The following is a 23,082-nucleotide window of genomic DNA, read 5'->3' on the forward strand; positions in this document are numbered from 1 at the left end:
TTTCTGAAGAAGGGTCTAGGCCCGAAACGTCAGCCTTCCTGCTCCTCTGGTGCTGCTTGGCCTGCTGTGTTCATCCAGCTCTACACCTTGTCATCTCTTTATATATCTGCGTTTTTCAATGTTTATGTAGAACATTCAGATTTACTTAGTTGGAAGTAAATGTTGTGGCCAAAAGTTATATTCAGTGGCCAAACAAAATTACGAAACAGTTCAATAGGAATACAGTTCCATTTCACTTGACTGCCATGCACACAGACAAAGAAACCAGCTTGAAAAAAATCCAGCCTCTCTTGAAACTCATACTTAATCATTCTCCAAAATGTGAGTCATTGTCCCCATGCTCAACGGGATAAACATAAGGCAGATTCGGGACTTAAAGAATAGAGAAGGAAAAATAGATTCTCCCAAAAAGCTTCAACCAGGAAGCAATGCCACAATATCACAGCATTGTGCAGCCAGGTCAGTGCAAATTGCAAAAGGTATAATTTAGTGGAAAGCTGCAACAGTATGAGCTGAAGATAGAGCTTAACTAATGGTCCCAAAGAAAGACTGGATCAGAGGAAGAATCAAAAGAAAATCTGAAAGGACAAAAAACAGAAGAGGTCACTGGAAGACACAAATAAAAGATAAGATTTTTTTTTTCCAGAGATAGCAAGAACTGCAGATGCTGGAGTCAGAGACAACACAGTGTAGAGGTGAAGGAACACAGCAGGCCAGGCAGCATCATAGGAGCAGGAAAGTTGACATTTCGGGTCAGGACCCCTCTTCACTAATGGATTCTGACCCGAAATGTCAACTTTCCTGCTCCTCTGATGCTGCTTGGCCTGCTGTATTCCTCCAGCTCCACACTGTGTTATCTCAGATTTTTTTTTTATTCTTCCATGGGATGTAGGCCAGCATTTGTTGCTATTTCCTAATTATCCTTGAACTGAGTGGTTTCTGAGGCCATTTCAGAGAACAGTTCAGAATCAACCAGATTGCTACAGGTCTGGTGTCACGTGTCATACAAGATAAGCTTGACAGATTCTGAAGGAGAGTCACTGGACTCAAAACATTAACTGTTTTCTCTCCACAGATGCTGCCAGACTTGCTGAGTCTCTCCAGCAATTTCTGCCTTTGTTTCAGATCTCCAGCACTTACAATTCTTTGTTCTATTTAGGTTTGACAGATTTCATCCCAACATCAATCAATGTTCATGGCATTGTTATGGAGTCTAGCTTAGATAATCAAGATTTTACTTTATTGATTAACATTAAATTCCATCACTGTTGTGAATTTGCACCCACATCCCCTACAGCACTAGCCTGAACCTTGTGATTACTAGTCTACTGACATTACTATGCCATCACCATCGCTCCATTCTCTAAAATATATGGTGACTGTTATATCCTATAAGGAAATGCAAAGAATTTTTTTTTTAACCTATCCACTCGCCATTATTGAGTCATTTGGACAAACAGCACAGTTGCATTAATGGGAAATCAGATAAATGTGAGTGAGAAAGGAAATAAAAGGCAATGCCATTTAGGCATATAGGGTCAGGTGGGAGGAGGCATGTATTGGGCTTAAAAAAAAATCACTATGGACCTTTCCATGGTGTAAATTCTACAAAACATTTAAGGTATTTTCATCAATAGGTGTTAAATCAGATGGATGCTTTCAAGGGTGACTTAGAAGGATACCTGGATTAGGACCAGGGTTTTCTAAATGTCTATTTTGAAATTAGAAATTGTTCTAATCCATAAAATTGTAGCATAAAGAAAATGCTTTTACAAGTCCTCTTTCACCTCTGAGCTTTCTTTGCCCTCCCCTCATTTTCAACAAACCAAAGTTACAACACTAAACTAACTATACAGCCCACCTTGTCCTTCTCTGTGGATTGAGGATATGTGGGTTTTACTGGTTGGGCCAGCGTTTATTGAGCATCCCTAATTGCCTTTTGAGAAGGTAGATGCGAGCGACCTTCTCGAACTACTGCAGGCCATTTGTTATATGGAGACCCACGATGCTGTTAGGAAGGGAGTCTCAGGATTTTGACCCAACAATGGTGAAGGAATGGTGATACAGTTTCAAGTCATGATTGTGAATGGCTTAGAGAATAACTTGTAGGTGGTAGTGTTCCCACATATCTTTTCATCTTATCCTTCTAGAGGGTAATGGTCGCAGGTGTGCAAGGTGCTGTCTAAGGGGTCTTGTTAAATTTCTTCAGTGCATCTTGTAGATAGAATATATTGCTACTTTTGTGTGTCAGTGGATGTGGGCTGCTTTGACCTGGATTGTGTCAAGTTTCTTAAATCTTGTTGGAGCTGCACTCATCTAGGCAATTGGGAAGAATTCTATCACATTCTTGACTTGTGCTTTGGAGATGTTAGAGAGGCTCTGTGTGTGTAATAATGCTTTGTTAAAGCAATTCAAAACTTGTAAACACTTCTCTCTTTTTCCATTGACTGTATCTCCCTCAAACTCAAATAATTAGCTAGTTTTCACTTGAATGATACAGTGAATACATCCTGAATTACGTTTCATCCACAAAGTATTCCAAGTTCCAAAATTCCTCTGAATGAAGAAAATTCTGCATCTTCTTACTTTGTTGCTAGTTTTACATTGATAATCACTAATTACTTAATCCCTTACCCTTTGTAAATGTTAAAGACTTCAACTAAGTCTCAGTCTTCACTTGGTTCCAATCATGATCAAAGATTTTATATTTCAACAGCAGCCTGATGAAAGTACTCTAATGGGCTTTTAGCATTTCAATACTTTTCCTTTAATGCAGCATTTTAAATTTCATTGGTGATTGTGAGTTAATAATTACAACTTTACAGACCTTCGTCAACATGCCCAATGTTTTCCAGGGTAACAATGAATAAAGTACCAACCAGTGGAGAAAACGCTGCATCTCGGTTGACAAAAAAAAAATGATACAGTGCAAGAGGCTGTTCAGCCCATCATGCCTGTATTGATAAGTAACCATGGTGACTGAAAAATTATTTGCTATGGGTACAATTTTATTTGTGTAATTTTAATTTTTCTAAGCCCTTTTTCAATGCTATTCACGCATAGTAGTACAGAACATCTTAAAATACAGTGAATGCGTTTTAAAATGAACAATTGGTTCTCATTTTGCTATGAAGCCCACAGAAATAAAATCACACAGTTCTTTGGACTGCAAATCAATTACCACAATATGCAAAATCATAAATAAAAACCGAAAGAACTGCGGATGCTGTAAATCAGAAACAAAAACAGAAGTTTCTGGAAAAGCTCAGCAGTTCTGGCAGCATCTGTGAAGAGAAATCAGAGTCAATGTTTCAGGTTCAGTGACCCTCCATCAGAGCTCTGAGCACCGAAATGTTAACTCGGATTTCTCGTCACAGATGCTGCCAGACCTGCTGAGCTTTTCCAGCAACTTCTGTTTTTGATGCAAAATCATAATCTCCTTTTATGAGTGTGAAACACTTCAACCTGAACATCACTCAATGTGAAAGTTCTAATAAACTCTAAAGTTTGGAAGAAGGGAATAAAGAGAAATCAATAAATCCTTTAAAAAAATTACTTTTTAAATTGGGAATATCAGAACAGTGGGAGGATGTTCAGCCATTTGAATGTGTTACCGAGCTTTCACTGTATTTTAAAATGCTTTGGAAAATCAAACACCACACAATCAAATTTTCATGGAAGTAAACGAAGAAAGGAGAAAATCCAATTAAAAAGATATGTATTTATAAAGTGCACCTCATGGACAAAGGTATCTCAAAGTGCTTTTATAACTAATGAAGCACTTTAAGTGTAATTACTGTCATAATGCAGAAAATGCTACTGCCACGGTGCATACAGCACAGTCCCATAAATGACAATGTGAGCAGGTGAACTGCTTCTGAGACGTTAATTGAGAAATAAATATTGGTGAGTACACTGGGGATAATTCCCTTGCAGCTCTTTAAAGGTAGTGTCACAACACCTTTCAAGTTCACCTGACAGGCAGGTGGAGTCCTGGTTTAGCACCTTATCTGAAAAGTGGTACCTCCACAAATGCAACATAACTTTATTAATGAAATGGAGAATCAGCCTTGATTTTTGTGCTCAAGTCCTGGAATGGAAATTGAACCTACCATCATCTGACTCAGAGGTGAGAGTGTACCAACTGGGCCACATTTGTCATCATAACTAATATTTTCACTTAATTTTAGGTAACGTGTTGCAGAAATATTCCAATTTTTCACCTACCCAAATCATTAGGATCAACAGCCAATTTTGCAAAGGTGAAAGCAGTACTCTGGTTTAAGTTTCAAGCAGTGACTAACACACCTGAGTTTCAAATATCTCCACACAATTTAGATATCACACCATTGTTATCAAAAACATAACACTAGTTTGAAAGATTTAGATGTGTGCAACCATAGATTAAGTTAAATTTGACCCGAAGAGTAACATTAAATTTAGTAATTTTGCATTTATCAAAGATCCGCATTAAAATGTTGGCTCAAAAACAAAACGGTTAGTCTCAAGCAGAACTGTGATAGATGATGATTCATCTGGTATCCAGAGATAATTGGATCAGAATTATTTTAGGAAATAAAACTCAAAAAATGTAGACAAGGCAGCTAAGCTGAAGTCGGTTTAAAAATAAAATGAGTAAGGCTGTGTATTGATGCTTAGTTTACACAGAATCCTTAAACACATGCATAGTACCAGTTAGATACCTGGATTTGGTAGGTGATCGTTATTTGCTCCCACTTTCTCTCCTGACGAACAACTTCCCTCAGATTGTGAGACTGCAAGACTGCTATCACCAACAGGTACTACAGATTCAGGCTCAGGGTTCTGGGGAGTGATGGCTGACGTCAAATTGTTTTGAGCAGTGCTATTCAATGTACTCCCAGGTGAGGAAACAGAGACAGTAGAAGCAGAGCTGCTAGTTGTACCGAGTGTGACGTTAACGGAAGTGCCTATGTCTGATTGACTAGCTGGAGGAATAATCTGATTGGTTTCTGTAGGAGGAACTCCTCCTTCAGGACTACCAGGAAGTGCTGCTTTTTGTGCCTGATCATCAACACCTGGGGAAGCCAAATCAGACGCTACTGGGTCATCTTTTTTATCTGGGGAGGCCTTCTGACATGCCTTGGTCATAAGGAACTGACCAATCTTATCTACCTTCCCTCTTCCTTTGTTGGATGATATTGGACTTCGCCTACTACTAGAAGAGCTACCTGGGCTAGTAGATGTAGGCGACGTTGCAACAGCTGTTGTATGGGATGAAGCTGAAGAACTTTGGTCAACAATGCCATTATTCTGAAGACACTCATTGAGGCTGAAGTCCGCTGCTGGTCTATGAGGAGATGCTGAGGAGATGTTTGGAGGAGCTGGAGAGCTGGATGGTGGTTGAACTGGTGATGACCTCTGGATCGCTGTTCTTTTCGTTGGTGAATAGGTGGAGATAACAGAGCTACTAACAGCTGGGGTAGGTGAAACTGCTGGGCATGATGAGCTCTGAGCAGATTGTGGTATCTGGATTACAGTAACTGACTGAGATGCCAATGTAGAAGTGGAAGGCACAGTTACTTTAGGCACAGTGGTTGACTGTGGTATCAAAGGTTCTTTAACAACCTGGAATACAGATGTATTTATAAACACAGGTGCGGTGATAAATGCTGGCTGTGAACCAGACTGCGCTGCCGGTTGTACCTCAGACACCACTTTGTTATTTTGTGATGGCATTGTGACTACAGAAGAAACAACAGTAGGTTGGGACTGAATCTGTGCAGATGCAATAACATTCGTTGTAGATTTAATGGGACTAGAACTTACAAACACTGTGATCTGATTTGCGACAGAAATGGATGCAGACACCACCGGTGTAGGCACCATTGTCGGGCCACTTTGAGTCACATTAACTAATTCGCCTGCATCTGGTCGTAATACAGCCTTTCCACTCTCACAAACAATCTGTGATGGAATTGGCGCACTAAGTGTTTCCTTAATAGTAGGAGTATCTGATGTTACTGCTTTTGGTTTATCTCCAGAATGTATCAACTGTTCCACCTGATTGGAATTAGTGGCCTTATTGGTAACACCAGGACTACAAGAAGTGTCCAAAAGCTGATTAAGTGAAATTGGAGCTTCTCTTAATGGTGGCAGGGTCATGTTTTTGTCATTGCAACCTCCGCTAGGTTTACTGGCTTCCGAAGGCTTATTTCCCTTAGCTATTTGAACTTGAGGGGCATTTTTCTTCTCCAACTTGGTTGTGCTCGGAGGATTGCATTCAAAGGTCATCTGTTCTTTACTAATGGGAATTTGTTTCAACACACCATCATTTCCACACAATGTTGGTCCTTCCTTGTTTTCTTCAGGATTGTTACCCAATATCCTGACAGGAATGGTTGGATTTTGTGCACCTGAAACTACATTGACAGGATCATTCAAAATTCCAGGAGAGGGATTTGACAACATTTGTGCAGAGTTTGCTAGAATATTCTTTTGTACATCAATGGTTGGTAAAAGTGCTGGGTTCTGCTGAGGAATCAGTGATGATTTCAAGGCTTTTCCACTTTGTCTACTTGGATTTTGACCAGTTTTTCTGCTGGAACTAGTGCTTGCTCTCCTGCTGATACTAGGGCTTGCCCGTTTTCCAGTTGTCTGTTTTCCTGAACTAACTATAACGGAATCCAGTTTATTTGCTTGTGACGCAGCAGAAACAGATGGGTTATTTGAATGTGGAGGCATGCTTGCTGGGGCTTGACCAATTGCTTTCAAAGTGGTTGGGTTTAGACCCTGTTGATCAAATCCTCTATTTAAAGGTGGCTGCCTAGGAGGCAAAAGGATATTGATTTGAGGAGGAAAGAGACCTGCAATTGAAGCATTCAATCTTTCAGGAGATAAGCTTATCTCAGAAGGTTCTGTACTAGGTGGTCGGTTGGTGGGTGTATGAGGAAAGTAGGGCCTGGGGCTTGCTCGATTTGGTGTTTTTGGTCTTGAAGTCTGGGTGTTAGTGGTAGCATTAGGAAAATGAAGATTATGAGTGCCTTGCACTGAAGTTGTTCCCTGCTGTTGTGAACTTCCACCTTGTGGTGTTGGGATTTGAGAATGCCCTGGCTTAGAGCCAGTAATAAGTACTTGATTTGGAGGAGGAACAGCTTGTTGCCCCGAGTTAACTTGGGTTCCAACAGAAAGTGGAAGCTCAGCTCCAATTGCATCTGGATGATGTGTAGTTGGATTTACTTCCTCGGGAACAGATGATGGGACATTTTGCAGACTTTCCTGAAAAGGCATCTTCCTCAGAGTGCTGACAGATTGATGGCCAACTAACAAAGGCATTCTTGATTTATCTGGTGAGGGTGGCACTCCACTCTGCCCAGGCAAGGTTACCATGACTGGCATGTTACCAGTTGGGGCCATTGGCATCCTTGAGGCATCAGGAGTTAAGGCAGTCTTTGATGGATGTGTACTTGCCGTCATTGGAATTTTAATTGACTTTGTGTCCTGTTGTTGTTGTTGTTGTTGTTGTTGTTGCTGATGCTTCATCATCAACATCATCATCATTTGTTGTTGCTGGGGTTGTAGTTGCTGTTGCTGTGAATGCTGCATGGGTTGAATAGTTGTCTGTTGCAGAGGTCTTTGATCAACTGTCTGCATATGAAATCCTGTATGGAACAAGAAATATGGATCAGAAATGTACTTCCACATGATAATTTATATACAAAAATTTAATTATTTTAGAAAACATTAATATCCTTGAATCATCACTATCCCATTAATAACGTGAAGTCAGGTTCTTTAAACCTTATTTAAAGCCATGGTTTCTATGGAGAATGATTGTAGTGGGGGCAGGAAAAGAACAGGAAAAGAGAATTAGTTTGCTCATTTCTATTGAAAATAGCATCTATTCCCACGTAAAACAAAAAAAAACTGTGGATAGTACTTAGATTGAAAACATTATCCTTAAAAAAAAAGCAAAAGCCTAAGTTTCTCCTGAATCTCACAAACATGAATTCCAAAAATTTAAACTAAATAACCTCTGATTTATATATAAACCATGACTGCTACGTAAATAAAAGCAACCTGTAAGAATTCCATTTAAAATATTGAAATGTTTTCCTCCAGTTGCTTCAGACTTGTGCACATTCACTTTTTTTGAGATATATCAAAATTAGCATTGCATACTTGTATTTTATACATAAGCTGTTGTTTAAAACAAAACCCAAGCCCCTCTTACAAAGAGTATTCACCTGCAGGTCGATTTGCAAATTCAGGCAGTTTGTTGGCTGTTGGATCAAGTCCTACCCCTTGCTCTCCTGTCATTTGCTGCTGGTCAGCATCATCCAGACCTGGCTGCATCTGACGGGCATCTGAAATCCTAAAGCAAGTGACAAGGTTTTACTATACCAGGCACATAATGAAATTATTTCATACATTATGCCAGAAAACCTGCAGAGAGTTGAACAGTACCACAGAATTTTGAGGGAAAGGCAATGGAAAAGAAACATACCGTGATTTGCAAAATTTCTTCAAGAACTCAAATCACAAATGAAATCAACTCAGCAACTTACCAAAATTATTTACCATAGACCATCAAATATAGCCAATCTCTGTCAGGTACATATATCTTTTCACAGGACAGAGGGCAAGAAAGTTGGAGAAAAATAGTATAGTGCAAGTAAATTGTACCAGCCACAAAAAGAGATATTGCTTGCAGTAAACTAGAAATGAAGGGAAAAAGGATAGTAGAAAATAAAATTAGCATCTACAAAGAAATTGATTGGTTGAATTATAGAAATGAACCAGTGATTTGAAACTTAAGGACAGGAACAGATTTTTCAGAGACCTGGAAATGTAAAGATAATTTTCACTTGTTATATTCAAACCTCCTCTTCCAAGTCATGTTGCTTAAAATGATATAGTTTATTCCATCATCTTGTTAATGGCCCAAACCTTGTCTTGGATTGAAATAGTGGACTTTAATTATCAGGTTAGTGTGCATTCTTCTCTCCAAATTAGCAAAATACAACTTCAGTGTTTCATTTTACCAGTGCATTATTAATGGTCAGAATAAGCATTAACACAGAAAAAAATACAAGAAGAGTCTGTGATCTTGAAACTCGGAATATTCTACATATATTTTTCATTGTGTCAATTTTTTAAAAAAGCTGGCCTCAAACCTGAGCTGGCATGCAAAAGCAAGCATTTATACTGCCAAAGGTATGAAAAAAATTGTTATTTGGATGCTCATGACTTTTACCCTCACAGAAAAGTTGCATTTTCATACTTGTAATATGTTTTTAAGGCCAACATCGGGAATTTGGGAACCAAACTGAAGTAGTCGCAAACCAGTTCCAATACAGAATTTGGGCATAAAACCTAGGGCATAACTAGAAGGTAGTAGAGGGCACATCACATACTTGAATGAAGGGTTCCAGCTTTTTTGTTTTGCGCAGCAGTCTACTGGAATGAGGGATTTGTCTAATCAGCACTGCTGCTGGCAACTCAGGAGAACTAATCCATGTATACATGGCTCCTCAGCAGTCATGATCTGAAACTAAACCTGGCAATCTGAGCTCTATCGAGCCCTGCTGCCCCTATTGGCGACTGTAAGGCTGACTGGTTCAGATCCAATGAGAAACACAACAGCAAACTAAGGATTTTAGGGAGGTGGGAGAGGTGGGTAAAGATACATAATTCATTTGCCTACACAAAATACTTTACTGCATACAAAACTATTTAGGGTGCTTCTGAAGATATGATTAGTCTGTATCTAAATGAATCATTTTCCAAGGCTGCTTCATGGAATAATCATCCACAGTTCCCTGGGTTTGACAAGTGTCGGAGACATATAACATAGATGCACTTTCAAAGCTGACCTGTAGAATGCAGGCCATTTGGATGAAGGTGGCTGCAGTAATCTCAAAGCTTCAATACTTGACATTTAGACTATCCATAAAATATGGATGTACAAATATTCTTTCAAAATAATAGGCCAATTATGAAGAACAATAATAATCAAAAATAATTAGATATTGTAGAATTGAAAGCATCAGAAAGTCATAAGCAGTCTGAAAACAACAAGAACAGAAAGGTAAAGTGTAATCTTGGACAAGTATGTAAAATTAGTCACATAAACAACCAATAATTTTTTTTTTTTTAATTATTCATTCACGGGATGAGGGCATTGCTGGCCACACAGCATTTATTGTCCATTCCTAATTGCCCAGAGGGCAGTTCAGAGTCAACCACATTGCTGTAGGTCTGGAGTCACATGTAGGCCAGACCAGGTAAGGATGGCAATTTCCTTCCCTAACGGACCTTAGTGAACCAGATGGGTTTTTCCTGACAATTGGCAATGGATTCATGGTCATTATTAGATTCTTAATTCCAGATATTTATTGAATTCAAGTTCCATCATCTGCCGTGGCGGGGTTCAAACCCAGGTCCCCAGAACAATATCTGGGTCTCTGTATTAATAGTCCAGCGATAATACCACTAGGCCATTGCCTACCATTTTGTCCGTACAAGCATTGAAAATAAATGTACTGTCAAAAAAAATGGTGTGTCACAAATCTGGAATTAATGGTAGAAGCAATTTAAAGTGCTAAATTAGAAGTATTACACAAGTGAATTGTACATCAAACTGCCACTCTTAACTTTCCCCAAAAGACAATGGTATCAGTCAGCTAAACAAACTTAGAAAGCAGAGGACTGAAGTCTGTCATTTTCCTGAAAAGATGGTGAAAACTGGAGAATAATTATCATTGATCTATTAATCAACAGATTGAATAACGTGATATCATTTTGAGATTAAAAGTAGATTGAAAGAAAAAGAAGTGAGAAATTGTTCAGACTTCAACCAAGTCTGGAGTCTTTCCCTACTACAGAAATTTGAACAAACAAGGCTCATATTCAATGTTGTCCTAAGTGGCTGTGAACTATAGGATGTATCATCCTTCCAATGAGCTGCTTATTCTCTTAGGTGGATTCAAAAAATTGTATGGTACTATCAAAGTTTTCCTGGCCAACATTCACCTTTCAGTCAACACCAGAAAATTAAATTATCGGATCATTTTGGAACCTTGTTGCATATAAATTGGGTGTGATATTTAGTGACTCCACTACAGAAATACCTCACCTGCTGGATATTGTAAAAAGAAAATATTAATACTTCCTTGCAAAGAATTTAATTTTTCCTGATTCTGTCCCTGCTAAACATAGAAACTAGGAGGAATAGGCCATTCAGCCCTACAAGCCTGAACCATCATTCAATATGAATCCTCTGTCCCAATGCTGTATTATAGCTACTGGAGTACAATGTGAAAAAAGGCAGTTCAATATGCAGAAATAACACAGTGTGGAGCTGGAGGAACACAGCAGGCCAAGCAGCATCAGAGGAGCAGGCAAGTTGAAGTTTCGGGTCGGGACCCTTCTTCAGAAATGGGGAGGGGGAAGGGAACTGGGAAATAAATAGAGAGGAGGGGTGGGGCTGGGGAAGGTAGGTGGGATGGTGATAGGTGAGTGCAGGTAGGGAGTGGTTGGGGATTAGTCAGTGGGATGGGTGGGGCGGATGGATGGGAGAGAAGATGGACAGGTTGTGTCAGGTCAGGGAGGCGGCGATGAGAGGGAGAGTTGGACATGGGATAAGGCCGGGGGTGGGGAGATTTCAAAACTGGTGAATTTCATGTTTAGGCCATCGGGCTGTAGGCTCCCGAGGCAGAATATGAGGTGTTGCTCCTCCAGTTTGCGGGTGGTGTTTTTGTAACACTGGAGGCGCTGCAGATGGACATGTCACCCAGGGAGTGGGAGGGGGAGTTAAAATGGTTGGCGACTGGAAGGTGTTGTCGTTTGCTGCATACAGAGCACAGATACACTACAAAACGGTCTCAGAGTCTATGCTTGGTCTCACTGATGTAGAGGAGGCCATATCGGGAGCAGCGGATACAGTAGACCAAGTTGACGGATGTGCAGGTGAAACCCTGTCTGATATGAACGGTTTGGTTGGGCTTTGAATGGAGGTGAGGGGGCAAGTATAGGGCAGGTGAGCACTTCCTGCGTTTGCAGGGATAGGTGCTGGGTATGGCGGGGTTAGTGGGGAGTGTGGAGAGGTAGAGGGAGTCACAGACAGCGTGGTCCCTACGAAAGGCAGATAGGAGCGGGGACGGAAATATCTCTTTGCTTGTGGGGTCAGATTGTAGGTGGCGGAAGTGACAAAGTATGATACGCTGGATGCGGAAGTTGGTGGAGTAATATGTGAGGACAAAAGGGATTCTGTCTTTATTTTTGTTGGGGGGAGGGGGTTTGAGGGCAGAAGTGCAGGAAATGCAAGAGATATAAATATGCATCTAGCCCAAAGCAAAATAAAACATATATTTTTTCAAAACGAATTTGAAATAAATGTGCACTTTAATAGCTACTTTCATCATATCATCAGGATACATAGGGTAGAAACTGCAAATGTCACATTGCTATGGGTAGGGATTTTCTTCTGAATTTGGAGCTGAAGATCATTGAGCACCTGACCCATTTGTCCACCTTTAGCACCCAGTGGTAGGCTGAGACGCTAAGAGTGAAGTTGAGCTCACTAAGTATTTTCATTTGGATTTCCATATTCCGACCAAAGCAAACAGTTAGTTTCCTGTCCACGAGAGAAGGAAGGGGAACAGGAGGAATAGAATGAATCATAATCCAATTTGCTTAAAAATATGAAGTGATACTTTCCTTGAAGAGTCAGTTGGTTACGTTAGTGATAGCCTGAAGGGTAGAAATCAAGAAGGTTGCAGGTTTGATCACTTATCTGTGCGATGTTAGCTGATCTCAGCCAAATGGAAGGAAAGAACCAATAGGAAGGTGCAACTGGCCTCTTTAACTGGAGGGAATAGGGAAGCATTTCACTCCTACGATCCTTGTTAAAATGTTGGGGAAGGACAGGATTGGGCTTGGTTACAATGACCCCACTGTAGAATAGCTTGTTGATACTCACTGTCTCGGCTCACGCATGAGGAATGGCCAGAAGACTCTTGGCACCTGTGGAGCTAGATCCCTGCAAAGGGTCAATGTTTTTGGAAGGAAGGGAAGACAGGGGAGAAAATTGACAGGAAAAGGAAAATAAAGAAAACTATTATGAAAAAAATAAAGTTTAGACCAAGCTCAATACTAACACAACAGAGTTAAAATGCAACAAGGTGGTGTGCATTTCAAACACAAGGGACTCCTTGGATTCCAAACAACTTGCAATATCACCAGCCAAAACATCTACCACAGACGCTCCAAAGAAAAACTGTCCAGGATGCCCCAGGGAAGAGCACCATTCTTTTAAAAAGAAACTTACACATGCTGCATTTGCTCTTCCGGCTGCTGAGCTCCACTGTTCTTTTTCTTCTGTGATCGCGAAGGTTTTTTCTTTTTGGGCTTGTTGGCATTCTGGTTGTTTTGCTTGTTGGTCATTGCAAACTGCGCAGATGTGATATCACTCTGCAGCAGATTGACAAGCAATGGACTGGTCAGAGTGACATCTTTGTTGTTTGGAAAACCAGAGGCAGTGGCTAATGTCATTGGACTCCCACTTGCAGTGGTGCTATAAGGAGCGTTGAAGGGCATGCTATGCCCTGAAAAATGAGGCCCAGCAGAACTACCTGCCTGCATTGTCTGCATGTGAGAAGCAACTACATTTTGCTGCATTTGTACATCAGGGAGCATCTGTGTTAGATTGACATCACTGGCTGACGTTGTAAGGTCACTACCATGCTGCTGAGTTAGGTGAGATACGGAGGGTCTAAGTACTTGTCCTTGCATTCCAATCCCTTGAGAAGAATTCCCATTCAGAGGATTCTGCTGGATCATCGGTGTGGAAAATTGAACCATATTACCTTGAGTGTTTGTGGCAGGTCCTCTCATTATTTGACTTGGCCCTGCAATTGTATTTTGCTGGTTCTGATTATTGAATCCCGGTTTGTTTCCCTGCACCTGACTGACAACAACTTGCTCAGGAAGTCCCATCATCTGGCTTTGCTGCAATATGACTTGACCTGGAGGTCCTATTATTTGCCCATGCGTAGTCATGATTTGCTGACCCTGTTGAGAATGCAACTGCTTGGGTGGAGTCATCCTCTGTCCAGATGGAATGATATTATGGCCTTGAGATGCCGCCATCATCATTTGATTCTGGATGAGCTGAGGACGAGAAATAATCATCTGGTTTGCAGGATGTAGACCTTGAGATTGGACATTCATCATCTGTCCCTGTGAAGGTGCGATCTGTTGGTGCATCCCAATAAACTGTGATTGGGGGCCCTGCTGCCCTTGCACATTACCCACATTCACTTGAGGAACACTGATAGATTGTTGAGTGTTTAGGTTTCCGTGAAGTCCAACGAGGTTTGCCTGCATTACGTTAGGGGGCCCATGAGACTGTACATTCATCGGATTTTGGGAAGTAGCATTATTTGGACCACCTAGAAACAAAAAGCACAACAGCATTAACTTCTTTATTAATTTGAGGAAGAAACGTTTCCCTTTTTGGAACTCATGCAAAAAATTAAACTCTGTTCATCAATAAAACATGCTTATGATTAAAAGCAAATGGCTCACTCCTACATCAGCATAGGTGAAACTTCTATTTCAATAATGTCATGAATCATATGTTTGATTCCATGACCAGTAAAATGGAATTTAATCATTTCTCACATGGAACACAATTGCCCCCACCACCCACATCCTGCGTCAATTCCCTCAATGAACAATGCCCAAATACTAATCCAACTCTATCTTCCGAAAGAGAGAAAATAAAACAACCTGTATGTTGTACATTCTGGTTGGGTTGCGCCTGCAGAATTCCACTGTTCATCGAGGTGGCCGATGCAACAGCTTGGTTTATCTGTGCTTGAGTGAAGATCTGATTAGGCTGACCTGGAGGAAAGGTTGGAGGAAGACGCTTTGGCATGCCTAAGGGAAAAAGAGTGATGGATGAGTTTTCATTTCAGCATTGCTGCTAATTTAATTCCATTTCAGAAAACTGTCCTTGAAGTGGAGAAAATTATTTACATTTACATGGAGATAATGCTCTCAGGATGTTCTAAACCACTTCACAGTAAATGAAATACTTGTGAAGGACAGTGACTGTTGCAAAATTGCAATTGGGACAATTTGCCCATAGCAAGATCTCATAAGCAAAAGTTAAACAATTAACCAGATTATCTTTTTTTGATGTTAATTATAGGATAAGTATTTGTCCAAACACCACAGAAAACTCCCTTGTTTTTCAAATATTATCACTGGCTCTCTTACATCCAGCTCATTCACCATATCACACCCAAAAAACAGCACCTCCAAAAGTGCAGTACTACTTCAATGGAACAATCAATTATCCAAGCAGATTATGAGCTCAAAACTTTGAAATGGCATATTGCAATCCAGAGGCAAGAGTGCTCTTACTGTGCCTTGGCTGGCAATTAAAACACAGTCACCTAATAAGAATGCTTTGCAGAGTAAAATCACTTTCTTTGTGTCTTTGAGAATTAAGATTGCAATCCAGTCTGTACAATGTTAACATTTCTGTTGTGTCTGAGTAGCAAACAGAATTTAGTGAGTGTATTATTAAAGTACAGGAGAACATCATATGGCTGATCAAATAAATGGAAATTAACACTGAATAATCATAACCAATTACACATGGATTATTTCTAATAGTAACCACCAACATTAAAAATAGATATACTCTGCATTATCTTAGATACCCTGCCTTTCACTGGCAAAGTTTAAAGGTCTACTAATATACCAAGGGTAGTAATTCCCATTCCACAACATTTCATTTACACTGGAGAAAGGAACCTTAAGAAAATAAGATTACCTGACTAGTTCTGATCAAATCTTGGTATTAAACATTTGTTGAAGGTACAATAGAATGGTAAATCATTCACACAAGTCAGTCTAGTTTCCAGCAAAACAGAACTAATACAATATTTCCACTCAAACAGCAGAATACATATACTAAGCAATATCAGTGCCTTTCTGAAAAGGGTGAAGAAGTGCATATAACTCCTCTATAAAGCATCTGACCTGTTCCAGTTGAAAACTTGATCACTGGAAGAACGGGCATGGGAGTGTAATTGATTGCATGGCTACAAGGCCGTAAGTAAAAAAAAAAGCATGAAATAGTCTGGTAGGTGAATTTGGGCTTTTTCAATCCAGTTTTTTGTGGGTTAAGAATCATCATTTAAAGCTATCAATCCTGAAACTAGAAACCAGAATTGGGGAAAAAAATTATATTCTGAGCAGCGATAACATTTATTTTGTGAAGTCAAACAAATACTAGCAGAATAAAAACAATGAAAATAGTAACAGAAAAGTATTAAAACTGAAGGCACCCTGTTGGTTTTATGTTAAAAATGGGCATTGGGATAGAATCTTTTATTAAAAAAGCTAACCAAGAGGGAAGCAAAAGTAGTTATTTTAATTAGCGTTGGAGCCTAATTGGAAAATATGCAAGTTCATAGGGATTGAGTGCACAATGCACAACATTGTTTACACATCCTCAGATTTTTCTTTACCAAAGCATTTGACTTGATCTCTCAAAATAAAAATGCACTATTATTTCTTTACTGGCAATTTTTTTTTCAAAATTTGTCAATACTTACTTCCTATTCCAGAATGGGAACTCTGTGCCACCTGATTTGCTTGCATCATAAACCCAGGAGGCACATTTCCTTGCTGAACTACAGGACCTCGACTTGGAGAACTCTGGCACACAGCTGGCTGAAACGTCTGAGGCAGGGAGCTGCTCTGAGGTGTCCTGGGTCCTATATGCTGCTGTGGCTGGTTCACTGTTGGAGAAGAAGAAGGGGAGCTTTGCTGGAAAGAGGAAGGAGACGAGACTGGAGACTTGTTGGTTAGATGAGGCTGTTGCAAGGGTGTAGGTACTCGAGAAGGTCCTCCCTGATGGTTCTTAGGGGGTGGCGATGCAAACTGTGGGGAGCTGCAAGGTTGAGAAAAGGTTTGAAGGCTTTGAGATGTTTGTTGACTTCCAAATGGGTATGGAGGAGGAGGGTGAGCTGGCGTCTGCACAGTAGCCAGGGACGGTCTGACCTGAAGCTGCTGCGGTTGCATTTGTCCAGGCATAGGAGCCTTCTTCCAGATCTGATTTGTCAATGTTCCTAAGGCCCCCTGTGTAGAGGATGACTGGATTGCTGCCGCTGGGACTTGGTTCCATGTGGCAGCTATAGAAATTTGAGCCCGGTTAAATGGAGACCGCACCCCTTGCAGTTGATGAGGCTGAATGTTGGCTGGGACAATCTGCCGGTTGGTTGACATCGTTTGCACAATATTAGTCTGTGAAGGCAATGATCCAGAGGGATGGCTTGATGCTTGAATGTTTAGCGTTGACAAAACAGAATCCATATCTTGTTTAAAAAGAAGAAAATGCATTTAGTTTCAAACAGCATAAAATGATTAAAGGTTTCCTATTTGGCTATTCCATAGCTAATACTGCTTTCTATATTGAAATTGACACCTGTAGATATATAACAAACACAGTGAATGCTGCAGAAACTCAGCAGGTCTGGTAGCATCCGCATAGATAAACTGTGTTAATGTTTCAGGTGTAGTATGACTCTTCGTCAGAATCTGTAGAGTTTTGTGGTTTATTTGTTATCACCAGGCTGCATTTTTAAATTTGATGTTACTGTAACAATTAGATTCAGTTTCTATGGTGCATCTTCAATGAAATACATCACACTTTGACTCAATATTTACCCAGAACTGCAGGAAGAAGCTACAATTTCTATGGCCTCTAACCTAAACCTTTAAGCTTTTTGAAAAAGATTTGCCATCCACACTTATTCAGGTTTCAAAGTTTTCAGTCATCAGTTGCAGATATTTTCTAATCAACCTGTTCAGAGGTATGCCAGTTCAGAGTAAGGTTCACCGGACCTAAAACGTCAACTCTGACTTTTTCTTCACAGATGCTGCCAGACCTGCTGAGCTTTTCCAGCAACTTCTGTTTTTGTTCAGAGGTATTATTAGATACCTCTGGAACAGGTGGGACTTGAATCCTGGTCTCCTGGCTCAGAGATAGGGAGAGTATCACTACACCATCATTTGCAAGCTGAACAATTAAGTAAACATGGTTCCTCACTCACTGAACATTGTCTTTAATGGTTAATTTAATTTAGTGCCCTTGGCTGTTGCCAGGTACAAGTAAGGATCAGAGGGCTCAAGCTCACTTATCCTCTGACACCAGGTAGGTGTGGAAAATATAGTAGTAAGCTTGAATGCTTTACTGTCAATCCTTCATGAAGAAGAATTTTAGTAGTGCACAGTGACATTACACAATAGATGAAATGGTTTACATTTCATTTACCAGCTCACATCATTTAACCATATCTTGAAATAAGATGCCCTTCTTAAAAAGGGATAGGTATTCTACTAATGGGAATGACCAGTGACATTGAACCCATGAAAATATCTAATCCACAAATTTGGAACGTATCCAGTGCTGCAATATGACAGAAAATGCCTGTAATAAGTAGAAAAATTAACAAAGAAAAAAAAGTCCCTCGCAGAAATAGCTCCTGGCTGGTACTAATGCATTCAGGCTTGCCAATTCACCATTCAAGATATGAAAGGTTATTAATTTGCGTTAGATGTCTCTTACGTCCTTCCATATAATTTTCTATTTGATCCAGAAAAATGTGCATTCTGCTAGTTCTATAAAGCACCTCTCTTTCACACAACAACAAAATGAGACCTTATATTTTTGGATATGCAAATATGAATCTGTATCTATTATGCCACAGCACATCACACTAGTATGAATAACTTAAATAAATACATGAATGTGCTCCACAAGAAACCTGTAGATGTAGTGTCAGTTAAATAACCACTATGTAAACTTATTTACTGATACTCTTGGAAAATGAATAGTGAACTATTTAACGACAGCTGTTTAGTACTTTGCACAAAGCAGTTTACGTAGTAATTACAAGTAGAAAAGCTCTATGCCGAACAGCTGGAAGACCCAAGTTGGAGTTAATTTGAGAAATGATCTAAAACTCATAAGGATATACTATTCAGGCACCATTATGTAATGAATTTACAAACTGTGAAGACAATTGCTAAAAACAAAGGATTTCTTTGAAACTTTTCATCTTTTATTCATCACGATAATTTGCAAACTAACCAATTAAACAGGAGAGCCTACATTGATACTGTATGAGAGGAAAGTGCTGATTGTTTAGCAAGTAGACTCAGATTCAGAGAGGTGACGACATGGAATGCACCAATTAATTATGATTGACAACTGATAGGCTTTATTTAAATTTTAAACCAGGAAAACTGACTGATTGTTCATGGAACTGCCATAGAAATGAACCACCGAATGGCAGTCACCTATTTTGTTGGGTTGAAGTAGGTGCATTGTACATGTTCTTTCTGTCTGCAAAGAACAGCACCCTGTGTATTGATATATGCAGCTTCCAGTATACACAGGTGTGCCACATTGTGAGCCTGACTGTTAATTCTAAACTGACTGTCATTATAATTCTTCACACATGATATCCAGCTGATGTTATTCAATTGAAGAGTCACAGTTAAGACTCTGGGTTGTAAGTTTTGCAAGTGCAGTTTGGTTAGGTACAGCCTGTAGTGAACACTGAAGGGATATGCTGTTTGATAAGATTTGCTAGTTTTTGCGACGTACCGCCAGCGTACCTAGCACCACATGGGCAATGAAGTTTATATGCCACATGACTCATGTGATAGGCAGTATATCTTTGTAGCTTGACTGCAGCATCCTATTAGTGGCAAACACCATTTGAGTTGCTAGTGCATGGTAACAGCCTGAAACAGCTAGGTATAAGAGCTAGAAATATGTAATGTATTTTATGCAATATGTACACCAATTAAAATATATGTACAAATCAAATCCCCTATTAAACTAGTTTAGTAGAGGGGAAAGATACACATCCTTCAGAAAGCTCTCTCGTCATGTGCTGCCTCTGTAAGAAACAGTTTTTTAACATGCTAAATCCTCTCCTTACCAGGCTGTGTGGTGGATCGAGTAGAGGAATGTGGTATTCTGTTTTGCAGTAGTTCTGAACTCGCTCCACTACTAACTAAGGAACCTGCCATGTTGCTACTTGAAGGAACCATGGGAGCTGATGGGTTGTTCACTCTGATCAAACCTTTTTCCAACAAAAGAACATGGAATTATAATTATTTCATTAAAAATTGCAATTGGCACCACATACTTCTGCCATAATATCATCTTGATACATATTAAACTTTATAACTTTGAACACTAGTGAGTATTACCTTGTGGTTATTAACACAGGCAATAATGCTGCCAATTTTGCAAGCCTTTGAATTTTCTTCTTTCTGCAGCATCTCACTCTGTCATACCATGCGGTCCTTAGATTAAAAACTTTCAGTATTCTTATATCAAGACATGTGAAAATATAGTCAACAGCTGTCCTTGTTGAGAAAAGTTAAAATCCACCTGGTTATTATATTTGCTTGATCATAAGACTCAACTTTTTTAAGAGTAAGACATCAAAAATTGGCAAATGTCTTAAGGTCTGAAGGTTATGTCTAAATATTTTCTATTAAGATCCTGGTGCATCTTACAGTCTAACAAAAAAATTTACCTTACTTTCATTACCTAGTCTAGTCCTTTAACCATATGACAATGTCTTTCTTTGATTACTGTTTATACTTGAACTACAACTCTCTTAAGACAGCTGATCATGTGTTGGGATCTAGATACATAAACCACACTGCTTATTTAATTCAGATGTTTTAATTAAATATTGCACTTTACAATGTTACTAATGTGCAGAAATGGAGAAGGGGAATCAACATCCAGTGTAATTACTGAAAACAAACCCCGTGAATAATTTAAAAAAACAATTAGATGCTTAAGGGAACAATTTTCTGAACAGATGAATAAAGATGGTCTTTATCATCATAACTGTGATTTTATAACTTATGTAATCACTCCTTCCGTGGAGCCAATATTACAAATAGACCCTGCCCGGCCCCCCTCCTATGGAAATATACCTCACTTCATAAAAAGAGTGCAAAATTGCACTTCTAAGAATCTAATTTGCCAGTTCTTTCAAAAAGTAACAATACAATCACCTCATTCTAAAAAGTGCATGGAGTAAGAATATTTTCCGTACCTTGGCCTCCTTGTAAAGAAAATCCAGATTCCATTCTAATCTGATTCACTGGCCCATTTACTCTGATCTCTTGGCCTCTTTGCTGCCCTAAAGCCAAGTTAATGACTCCTTCACCTGAAATGGAATAGAACATTTTTTTTTTAAAAATACTTTCAGATATTTGAAGTGTTCTGTATAGAAACATAGAAAATAGGAGTAGGCCATTTAGCCCTTCGAGCCTGCTCCATCAACCAACCTGACACAGCTGACCATCCACCTCAGAACCCTGTCCCATTTTCTCCCTATACCCTTTCATCCCTTTAGCCCAAAGAACAATAACTTCTTCGTGAAAAATTCAATGTTGTGGCCTCAATCACTTTTTGTGGCACAGAATTCTGCAGACTCACTATTGAAGAAGTTTGTCCTGATCTTAACACACTACCCATATCCTTAGAGTGTGACCCCAATGTTGGACTCGCCAGTCATTGGGAACATCCTTCTTGCGTTTACCCTGACAAGTCCCTTTAGAATTTCATAAGTTTCTATGAGACTCATTCTTCTAAACTCCGGTAAGTATAGTCCTCATTGATTCAGTCTCTAATCTTATGTCAATCCTTTCAGCCCAGGAATCAGTCTGGTAAACTTTGCTGCACTCCCTCCACAGCCAGAATATCCTTCCTCAGATAAGGAGATCAAAACAGCACAGAGTACTCCAAGGCATGGGCTCACCAAGGCAGCAAGACACATTTGCTTCCATATTCAAATCTTCTCACTATGAAGGCTAACATATTTTCTTCACTGCCTGCTGTACCTGCATATTTACTTTCAGCATTTGGTCTACAAAGACACCCAGGTCTTGATGCACCGTCCTCTTTTCCAAGCTATCGCTATTCAGGCAATAATCTGCCTTCCAGGTTTTGCTAAAGTGGATAACATCAAACTTATCCATATTATACCTTATCTGCCATGCATTTAGTCACTCACTCAACTTGCTCAAATCACTTTGAAGTATCTCTGCATCCAACTCACAGTTCAACCTGACACCCAGCTTTGTTAATAAAAGTTTGACATAAGTAATTGCTTGTCTTAATTTCCATCCAAAAGCAAAAATTTTTGATAATCGTAAATCATCGCTAACACTGTAGAAACTGAATATATCAACAGATTTTGTACAGTACATTAGCTGCTGCACTTGGTGTCTTTACACCCATTTGCAGTACCTAGATGAAATTGTGCACATCCAAGCCAGAATGTCCACCCATCCAATAATGTATTAATTACACGTTGGAAATAGATGGAATACCTTCAATCTGAACAGAAAGAATGCCCAAATCTCGGAGCTGCTGATTATTATTCTGAGCCATCAGTCGCAATCGCTCCGCAGCTTCACGGGGAATATTAAACGTTACACGGACGCTGTTCCATGGTTCCACTTTCTCTGGCCTCAGTTTCTCCGAATCTGGTCAAAATGTTAGTAAATATTTGATATTTGGTACTTGCTTCCCAAAGAATTGTTCAAGATATTAAAAGAAACATTTGCAAATATCATGGTTTAACTTAATATCATTTCACTGAGGTGGAGATTGGTCAATGGCTTTAAAAGGACACATTGTTAATTAGAGAGCCTCTGGTCAGAGGTTAATTGTTTAATACAGGGACTTGAAAAATGGAAAAGTGATTGTTTTAGGTGGCATCTCAGAAACAGAGTTTTTGGTATTCAAAGCTAGCAAATCACATCTCAGTCTGAACATAATGTGTCCATGTGGACTTTTCAATCCAACTTTTGAACCTTCAACAGACTGACTACTACCAAATTTACTTCAATGCAGGACTGGCTAGATCAAACATCTTTACACTGGTATCTTCATCATTCACTGACTGACTAGCAAATGAAAGAACGCATATCAGGATAGGGGAACACTAATTAGAACAAAACGAAATAAAAATGACT

The 23,082-nt window shown here is 39.6% G+C and overlaps 1 protein-coding gene across 12 annotated transcripts in view; it reads right to left on the minus strand.

Annotated features, from left to right (window-relative positions):
- ncoa6 (nuclear receptor coactivator 6) overlaps positions 1-23,082 on the minus strand; it is a 58,351-nt gene that overhangs the window by 18,136 nt on the left and 17,133 nt on the right. For 6 of the 12 annotated variants that reach the window (XM_020515760.2, XM_048608211.1, XM_020515761.2 and 3 more), the window contains exons 3-10: positions 22,435-22,590; positions 21,153-21,266; positions 20,013-20,156; positions 16,614-17,375; positions 14,773-14,922; positions 13,310-14,432; positions 8,226-8,353; positions 5,211-7,640 (exon numbers count right to left, since the gene is read on the minus strand). In XM_020515760.2, the coding sequence (XP_020371349.2) occupies positions 5,211-7,640; positions 8,226-8,353; positions 13,310-14,432; positions 14,773-14,922; positions 16,614-17,375; positions 20,013-20,156; positions 21,153-21,266; positions 22,435-22,590 (5,007 nt within the window). Of the gene's footprint in view, positions 1-4,703; positions 7,641-8,225; positions 8,354-13,309; positions 14,433-14,772; positions 14,923-16,613; positions 17,376-20,012; positions 20,157-21,152; positions 21,267-22,434; positions 22,591-23,082 lie in introns of all 12 variants that reach the window. The other 6 variants (XM_020515758.2, XM_020515759.2, XM_048608208.1 and 3 more) reach the window with 1 other exon arrangement.

This window comes from Rhincodon typus, chromosome 19, assembly GCF_021869965.1.
Source record: "Rhincodon typus isolate 14 chromosome 19, sRhiTyp1.1, whole genome shotgun sequence".
NCBI lineage: Eukaryota > Metazoa > Chordata > Chondrichthyes > Orectolobiformes > Rhincodontidae > Rhincodon > Rhincodon typus.